The sequence below is a fragment of the Macrotis lagotis genome, chromosome 1, assembly GCF_037893015.1.
Source record: "Macrotis lagotis isolate mMagLag1 chromosome 1, bilby.v1.9.chrom.fasta, whole genome shotgun sequence".
Taxonomy (NCBI): Eukaryota; Metazoa; Chordata; class Mammalia; order Peramelemorphia; family Peramelidae; genus Macrotis; species Macrotis lagotis.
Genome location: NC_133658.1, coordinates 611,259,673 through 611,269,695, shown reverse-complemented (window position 1 = coordinate 611,269,695; position 10,023 = coordinate 611,259,673). Strand labels below are relative to the sequence as shown.

General features: G+C 37.1%; 1 protein-coding gene across 2 annotated transcripts in view; it reads right to left on the bottom strand.

Moving 5' to 3' along the window:
* Window positions 1-814: 814 nt before the first annotated feature.
* SCTR (secretin receptor) overlaps window positions 815-10,023 on the bottom strand; it is an 81,964-nt gene continuing 72,755 nt past the window's right edge. The window contains exons 11-12 of one of the 2 annotated variants that reach the window (XM_074214996.1): window positions 5,137-5,178; window positions 815-2,932 (exon numbers count right to left, since the gene is read on the bottom strand). In XM_074214996.1, coding sequence (XP_074071097.1) covers window positions 2,759-2,932; window positions 5,137-5,178 — 216 coding nt within the window. In that variant the 3' untranslated portion in view covers window positions 815-2,758. The remainder of the gene's footprint in view (window positions 2,933-5,136; window positions 5,179-10,023) is intronic. The other variant, XM_074214995.1, reaches the window with a different exon arrangement.

The window sequence follows — 10,023 nt, the reverse complement described above, 5'->3', positions numbered from 1 at the left end:
ACTGAGAGTTCTTGTTTCTCTTTTATGGGTTATGGGGTAATCAGAATATGGGTTCTCAGAGAGAGGGAGGAAAACAGATTATACCTCCTGGGCTAAAGTGGCCAATAATATGGGGTGCCTAGGAAGACAATGAGACCAGAAGTGCTTTGGTTAAGATTGATCAGATGAAAAATGAGAACTTGATTGAAGATGTCTCTCTTCCAAACATCCAAATATATACACTGACATGAGATTTTGGACTTTAATGCTATTTCTTTGCTGGAATTTAAAGAGTACCTAGGACTCTCAATACTTGTTATCTTAGTATCACTAATCATTCCTATGAAAGCATTCAACAATTATGTATTTGAAATATACTGTAATTTGTAGGGCTTTCCAATTATGACAGTTCTAAACCCTTGGAAATAGAAATTGATTTTGAGAACTCAGATGTAGATTGGGAGATGGGGAACCCATTTATCTTATAGTTCTCCCAAGATCCTCAGAGAACCTCATATTCAAATAACAGCAGCAAAGGAATTCCCAGAGTAGAACTCAAATGACTCCCAGAGATGGCAATAGATAAAGGCATCAATAGCATAAGGAGTTCCTCAATCAGTATTCTTGGAGAGAGAATAAAGAATACCTGAACCAAAGTCATGGAGGAGCAAGGGATAGAACCATGACATCAAGGAGCAAACCTCTTCCTTACCCTCATTTCTGTGTTAGATGAAATAAAGTTTGCCCTGTAATTGATACTTTAGTAGTCTGAAAGCCTTTATGAGAATTGAGGGCACTAAATGAATGGGGGCAGGAGTCAAAGAATAATTTGTGGGAAGCATACTTCCCTCTACCCTATAAAACCAAATCCTGCAAACCACAAGACTTATTCTTACAAACCCAGAACTTTGCTTATGATAATGAATTACATCCATTTATATCCACATTGTATGTATTAAGAAAATAAGCCCTTCTTGCTCTCAAGTCTTAGAACTCCTCTTATAACTAGCCTAAAATGCCCCCTCTCCATTAATGTCACTCCTCTAAGTTTAAACAAGAAAGCGAGACATGTCTCCTTATGAAAATGAACATATTTTTATATTCATGTGTAACATATATAGAACTCTTTATACTAATAATTTCTGAATCATCAAATTCATTGGCCTCTTTCCAGACCTTTTCATCTATAACATTTGACCTATTTCCCATATTATCCTACTAAACACTGTCTCCTCCCTTGACCTCATAAAAACCACACAAGTAAATCTGGAGGTAGAGGGAAGACAGAGAAATCTCCTCTCACCTTTTTCCTTAAGCACATGGCATAGAAAGAGAGGTGGGATAAGATTTGGATCTTAGGATTTCGAACTGGAAAGAATTTTAGAAATCATTCTGGTTCAATGTTCACATTTTATATATGAGGAAACTGGGTTCCAGAGAAGTTAAGTGATCTCCCCAAGACCATATAGCTAATAAGCAGCAGATTAAGGATTTAAAACTTGTCTTTTTAATCAAAATCAAGTTCTCTTTCCATTTCAGTATCTTTTCAGTCTTTTATTAGATTACAGAGAGAGTGAGTTACAGAATATAAAACAGGCAAATTACAATGAAGGGGGTGTAGTGACCATGATAATAGTAAGTAACTGGAAAGGGTAGCATGGAACACTGAAAAATGTATGAGACATGAAGACAAGGAGGAGACAGAAAAGGGCTAGAGACTAAATTCATCTCTTCACACTATTTTGCATGGGCTGAGAATGAATAGAGAGAAGAATCATATGATTCAAAAGGTTTCTCTGACCCTTCCCACTATGTGTATAGATGGGAAGAGGTCTGTGTGGGTGAATAGGCCTCTCCATCATGTTACAATTCTAAGAATCCTGAATTCCCAATTCCTTCCTCCAAATACTCCCAATTTTTTTCCTTATAAATAATGAACAAATCACTACTACTGTCAAGATTTATTAATACATCCTTTTCTTTTCTTTCCCTTCAGTTGTTAAATACCAAACAGGGTGCTTATTGTAAAAGGCTTTTTCAGCAGCTTAGAGATAGCGTCCCAACTACCCCTACTAAACTTATTCTTCCCTTGCCTCCAGACAAAATCACAGAAAACAGGGGAAGAAACAGAGGGAAAGAGTCTCACAGGTTATCCAGTCCCACGTAATCCTGTGTGCATGAATTTCCACTCCTATAATCTCTGACTAGTGATTATTTAGCTGTCACTAGGCAGCCCATTCTGGTTTTTGCCAAAAATCTATATATTTGTAATTTCCACAAATTGGTTTTAGTTTTGTCCATGGAACTTAGGTCAGATATATTCTATCTTCCATGAAGCAGCCCTTCAGATATTTGAAAAGAATTATTTTCCTGAAAATACATAGGTACTTTTATCATTCTTCCTATGACATAACTTCAAGTCTTTTCTCCCAGTCACCTTCCTCTGCATATTCCTTTCAATACAATTCTAATTTCTTTGTTTTGAGGATTCCTCTTCTATCTCAGAGAGACCTAAGAATTCAGGGAGGAATTAACTAAGTGAGATCAGGAATTGGCACTCTAAAGAAAGGAAAAAACAAGAGGAAGTATAACCAGACTGGGATTATGGAAGTTGTCACTGTGGCTATGGAAGGTATTCTGAAGTCTCAATGGTTCCCTAGAGTATGGTGACCTCGCAGAGAACCCTATTTACTGACACCTGCTGTCCCTTAACATCTTTCTAAAACAGTCCCGTGCCTTTCAGTGATCCCAATCTCCCCATCTGCCTAGCCCTGGTCTCTCAGATGACACTGGCTTTCCAGGAAGTTCCTCTGCCCTGCTCCAGTGGGCCAGCTTTAGTCATGTGGGTAAGGCCACTGGTTCCACTGCTGAAGGAGGAACTCAGAGACGGGCGCATCCAGAACCAGTTATTCAAGTGCCGTTGCCGCCACTTTCTCTGGATCTCCAGTTGCACCTGCCCCCAGAAAAAAGAAGAGTATCTTCTAACCAAGATGATCCACACATATATATCATATTCATTTTCATTTCTCCACCATTGCTTCTTTTGTACCTTGAGCATTTGTAAGATCCCTGAAGGTCAATCTATGTCTCTTTTGTATTTGTATTTTCAGTACCTAGCAAATAGTAGTGCTTAATACATGTTTTTTGATTGATTGCTATTCTTTCATGGGTTAGCTCCAATTCTACCTCCTCCAGGAAGCTTTTCAAGACTATTCTAGACCATAGTGATCTCTCTATTCTGTACTCCTTTGGCATGTCAAGACAGTGTCATCATTTAAGACAAAATCCCACATTGTTGTAGAACTAAATGCTATGTTATCTTATAAAGATGAATTTTCCCCCTCAAAACAAACTCACCAAAGTTCATACTTTTTTTTTTAGCTTTTTTTGCAAGGCAAATGGGGTTAAGTGGTTTGCCCAAGGCCACACAGCTAGGTCATTATTAAGTGTCTGAGACTGGATTTGAACCCAGGTATTACTGACTCCAGGGCCGGTGCTTTATCCACTGTGCCACCTAGCCACCCCAAAAGCTCTTTCAAGAAAACTTTCAAGAAAGTATTGTTCCCAGAAAACCAGTCACCTTTGGAGTACACTTACCCCAATGATGTTGCTCATTTGGAATCACCTTATAGACATTGTTTTGACTGTCCTCCATGGTGATGACACATTTTTCCCCTATAAGGAAAACTTGACCATTTGGAAATTTCCAAAAATCTTTTACTAATAAGCTAAGGAATGCAGTTTTTTCTTCAAAAAAACAAAGCAGGACTATGAAGTAATGAGATCCTATCTTTTGTGGCTCATAAGTGAACTCTGAAGGTCATACTCAAAGAAGTTCCCAAACCATTTTAAACCAATTTACTGTTGGAATAAGAATTCAGACTTGAGCCCAAGAATATGATGCTAAATGTTGAGCAACCAGATTTTCAGGAGAAAGAAATGTGCACATGACCCACTTTAAAGTTTAACATTTAACATTAAAGTGCTAACATTTTCTGTTTTCTTTAGTTTAAATGATCATCAAAACTATAAGCACTCATATGCAGTGTTTGCTGATTTCTAGGTGCAAATGCTTACACTGAAAATTTAGCAATTAACCCTCACCAGCCCCTTCAAGCTGGTTCCAGGATACCCCGCCTATACCTCTAAAAACTCATTGCTTTGAAGAGAAAAAAAAAGAAATTTTGACTTATTCATTCTTTCTCCTCTGCCCAATCAAAATTATATTCATTGAAAGCAAGGGCCATAAAGATTTACAGGCAAAAACCCAAATAAAGTTACCCTACTATTTCATAGTAACATGTTATAAATGAACCCCAGAGTAGAAAAAATACTTCTTTACCATAATTTATAATATTGTTTCCTATCTCTACTATTTTGTCTTCCATGTAGCACCTAATACAGAGTGGGGAACACAATAAGAACTTAATAAATAGTGATTTATTTCTTACTCTCCTATCATCTCTTCATTCCAGAGAAATAGCAAAGGGATGGGAAAAATTGCCTTGATTACTGATTCTATAATCAGTACATGGGGAGATGAGGAGTTTCAGAACCTACTCTGAAGACCTTTAAGAATCTCTAAAAAAGGGGCGGCTAGGTGGCCCAGTGGATAGAGCACCGGCCCTGGAGTCAGGAGTAACTGAGTTCAAATCGGCCTCAGACACATAATAATGACCTAGCTGTGTGGCCTTGGGCAACTCACTTAACCCATTGCCTTGCAAATAAAAAAAAACCTTAAAAAAATAAAAAAAAGAATCTCTAAAATAAGTGTTATATCCTGGAATAGGTCTGTCAGCATAGAGGTAAACCAATATGATCAAAAACCCTCTAAAGCAGCTGGGAATTGAAGGGAATCTCACAATTTCTTTCTTCTAGAATCTCAAATGTCGGTAGGAGCCAAAGGGCATAACCAGAGACATCCAAAAGAAGCTAAGGCAGCTATAAAATATGTGTTACTCAAAGACCAGAACCAGACTTGGCAGTTGGCCTGAAACTGGACAGGCACCAGGTTCCTTTTCTTCTTGGATTGTCCCAGGATCCCCTGTCCCTTGGCACCTACCCATTCCAGACATCCCTTCAGAGTACTGTGTGAAACTTTTTTCTCCCCTGAATTAGATATCTATGATTCTTCTAAAGTATTCTATGAATACCTACCTCCCCATTGAGGAAACAGTAGAGGATGGCCACCACCAAGCCCTGCCAAGAGAAAGAGCCGCAGTTAGAATGTAGAAAGGCAACCTAACTAACCCAATCTAGAACTACCTGACAAGAATATTTCAGGGAAGGAAAGGTAATTTCTCTATGGGAAGCATCATGGTACAGTGTTAAAAATATGCTGGAAGGGACCTGGATCCTAGCTCTAATGCTTACTACCTGTGTGATTCAGGCAAGTCACTTACTCTCCCCAGGCCTCAGTTTCCTCATCTGTAAAGTGAGGGGTTGGATTAGATAGCCTCTTTGGACCATGGCAGCTCTAGATTTAAGATCCCATGATCTTACCCTTTAACTTTCCATTTCTATCAACAGGACATGAGGTTGCCCTGACACCAAAACAACTCATACATTAAATTTCTTTGACAACAACATGGTTGGTGTCCTGCCTGGAGAGCCATACTTGAAAGATTTGAGTTCAAATCCTGTCTACCATATCTACTAGCTGAAGTTACCTGGATGAATCACTTAACCTTTTAGAGTCTCAATTTCCTCCTTTTTAAATAATATGTGGAACTTTATGGTTATTATGATGTTCAAATGAGCTAATATATCAGATATAATTGAAATTAACATAATTTTACAAAACTACTAGAACTCCAGGTATATTTGCCAGTGCTCCTCCCTGCTCATTTTTATATCCACTTTTCCAAATACTTGAAATGCAAAATGTTTATCCAACTCTCTTCTTCATTAATCCATGCCCAGCCCTTTCCTTCAAATCTTCTCTCCAAACAGCTTTCTCTATAAAACTTTCCACTGATTTTCCACCCCCACAAAGTGCACCCCTCCCTCATTTGTGATACTTTTGATTTCTCCTTTTAAAATGTTAATTAGTCTCTTGGAAGTAGTCTTTTTATCTTCTAAGGTTGTAAGAACTGAAGGACATTTGTTCAGTCTTTTCCTTTGCATTTAGTTCCCTTTACAAAATCTTTCCTCAGTGATCTATGGAGTACTGCAGAAGAAGCCAAATGCCCCAAAGAACTAGTGCAAGATTAGGCTGTGGGCTGGGATTCTCAGACCAGTCTGTGGTAGAACTTTCCTCCATAGATTCCATTTCCAGTTGGGTAATTCTGGCCCTTGTACAGCAGGTGTACAATGCCTTCCTTTTGTCCTCCAGCTGTCTATTTTCTCCTTAACCATTACAGCCTTTCTTGGATACATTTGCTCAACACTTCCCAGTTAGGACTATAGTGTCAAGATCAATTTATAATAATCAACAGCCTCAGCAAGAATGAAATTACCAAACTGCAACATCCCAACATGATCAACAATCTTTGAAAAATATCAGATTTTATGAAGACTATAAAATATATCATTCAGAAACAGATATAACAAAAGGAATAAATATAGGCACAATATTTAGACACATTTATCCTCCAACCAACAGGCTTTTTTGGGAGATCCCTAACACTAAAATTATCTAGGAGTACACTGGCTTCTCTAAACAGATAACAAAAGCTAATAAATAAGGTTATATTTGCTTTATTTAAAAAAAGGAATAGATCCCTATTACCTCCTGAGTAAAGTTCAAATTTCTTTGCCTAGTATTCAAGGTTCCCCACAGTCTGGCACCAGATTATCTTTCTTACTTTATCTCTTGTTATTCCATTCTACCCATTATATGCTCCAGTCAAACTGAACTCTTCCTAACTGAAAAACACTGTATTCTCCCACCTCCATACCTTATGCTCATGTTCTCTGCACCTAGAATGCCCTCTTTTCTCTTTGCCTGTTGAATTCCTACTCAGACTTGAAAGACCAATTCAAATGTCACCTTGTCTCAGAAACCTTGCTCAGTCATCTGTGTCTGTAACAACTTTTCTTCTGAGATTTGCATAGCATGTTGTTTTATAACTGTTTAATGCATTTATTATAAAATTGAATGTTTCATAATTATCAGGTTTGGTGTAATCCTCCTATTAGACTGTAAATCTCATGAAAATAGAAAACCCTACCTTTTGAAACTCTGTATCTTCCTCAGTATCTAGCACTTAGTAGACACCAAATGAATATTTATTATTCCTGAGCAGAGTACTATGTTTTGTAACATTCTGTCCTCCCTCCCCATTGCCTTCTCTCCATAAAACCAATTCTCATTTGTTACAGACAAAAAAGATTTTGTAAATTAATTCACGTTAAGGCATTTATATCATTTTATCAAATAACCCAATTCCATTAGAATTTAAATTTTAACCAGGGATGAAACTAAGACCAAATAAATGAATATCCAGTAGAAATTTGAACATTAGCAATAGGTCAACAATGAAGAAAATATCTGAGGTAAAAAGTCTTACTAGTGACCCTTAAATCATTCTTAATGAAGGTTATTTCCTAGTTCAAATGTGTATAAGGCTAAACCTGCTTACTACTACTACTACTACTACTACTACTACTACTACTACTACTACTACTACTATACTACTTCAATCTCTTATTCTTCTAACAGTGGTTCATCCTGGTCAGTAGAGGGTGGGAAGCCAGGGCCAGTGAAAAAGCAACCTGTTTACTAATTTTTTCCTAGTTGTATAATCATTATCCTCAGAAAGAACTGACTTTATATAAGCAAATTTGAAAGTTTGTTTCTTTTCATGTGAGTTGTCAATAAAAAAAGTCTTTTAAAAATTCAGAAAGTACTTTTTGTTTTGCCTTTGACAAGTTACACATATGAAAAGAAGCTGAGTGGATTTCACTTGGACATTCAGGATTGACCACAAACCACTACTTCAGGAAAACAGGAAGTCTTAGGCTATGAGGAAATGTAGTGGGAAAGAGCCTTGAGCTGGAAGTTTAGAAACCTGGGGTCTCCTCTTGCTTCTTGTCACTGACTAGCTCTACCCCTGTAACCTCTCCTATCTTCTTCTTTCTCAGCTGCCAGTGAAGTTAATGCTACCACCCTACCTACTTCTCCCAGGTAGATTATAAGGATCCAATGAAACAGTAGATGCAGCACTTTGAATAGAAGTATTTAGGAACATTATACAGTATCAGGCAATGGAAATTGTTTCTTTTCATGATATAAAAAGTCTCAGGGAACTCCATGACTCCTTCAGTGGGGTATTATGGAAGCACAGTCACCTAAGTTCTCTTATCTGTCTGTGCAAACAGGGGTATGAGGAGGCAAAAAACAGAATCTTTTCTTTTTTATAAGGCAATGGGGTAAGTGGCTTGCCCAAGGCCACACAGCTAGATAATTATTAAGTGTCTGAGACCTTATTTGAACCCAGGTACTCCTGATTCCAGGACCAGTGCTTTATTCACTGCACCACCTAGCCACCCCTAATTTGAGGGATATTGACAGAGTTTATATTCTAGCAACTAGAAGCTACAGAGTTTAGTATCTAGTTAAAAGACTGATGAGTTTAAAATAGAGGCCTTTTTGATGAAAAGTACTTTCAACCTCTAGAGAAAGAACTGATAGAATCTAAATGCAGAATGAAGTATACTTTTTTTACTTTATTTTTCTTGGTTATTTTTTGTTTTTTGGTTTGTGTCTTTTACAACATGACTAATATGGAAATGTTTTGCATGATTGTACATGCATAACATCAAATTGCTTACTGTTTCAGAGGGGGAAGAAGAGGATGGAGGGAGAGAATTTGTATCTCAGAATTTTAAAAAAATGAATATTAAAAAGTTTTGACATATGTTTGGGAAAAAATAAAATATTAAAGTAAAAAAAGAAAATCTAGGTCTGATCATAATAAATAAATAAATAAACAAATAAATAAATAAATAAAGATTGTTTTTTACAGCAAATTGGGAAAAAAATTAATAGGAAAAATGGTTCTTCCTCTTTATCCCTACCTTGCTCCCTAGGCAGCTGTACCCCTGGTAAGCAGCTTCCCAACACTGATCTCATCTTGACTTGGGTCTTGTCCCTATGAGAATTTGTGTTCCATGGTCTTTTCCTCACCTTCAATATTGTTATTAAAGTTGATTTAAGGGTATATTTTATGCTATTTGCTCTGGATGCCAGGAAGGCTAGTCAGAACTCTGGGTAATTGCTTTTGGCCTACTTCTCTTTGAATGATAAAGAGAATGCTGATCAGGGAGAAAGGTGCCCTTCCAAACCAAATATACCAAGGATATTTAGGATCATAGAGTCCTAGATCTAGAGCTAGAAGAGATCATAAGGTTTTCTAGTCCTCACCTCATTTCATAGATGAAGAAACTGAGGCTCAAATTCATCTAGGAAGTAATGGCAAGGTCACAATTTGAACTCATGTCCTTTGACTAGAATTCTAGCAGTCTTTCCACTTGGTTTCTTCCCATCAGGTACTAGGAAACTTCAAAAGCCAGAATTCAACATTATGATTCTGACATTAATAAGACTCTCCAAAATTCAAGGTAATCTGTCAAGTATATTAGCGCCAACCCCTATTATTCTACTTCTCCCATGCACTGGTACTGTTACAACACATATGAAGAATACCTGGTACATCCCTGCTCTATAGACCCAGTTAAAGGATATTATAAAGTATAAAAATGAAAAATAATTATGCTCCATATATAGAAAAATTTTTACATTCATTATCTTTCTGATCCTTGCAACATCCCCTGAAGTTGGAAGGTTCTTTACCATTACTTTAAAAGTGAGAAGCTAAACAGATAAATTACCCAACATCATACAGTTCATCCAAGATTAAGTCTCAGCTCATTGCTTATAGCTCAGAGATCTAGCCATCAAACCAAATCACATCCTGAGAATTCTTTGGTTTTTTTAATTTTTAGTTTTTAGGTTTTTGCAAGGCAAATAGGGTTAAGTGGCTTGCCCAAGTCCACACAGCTAGATAATTATTAAGTGTCTGAGACCGGATTTGAACCCAG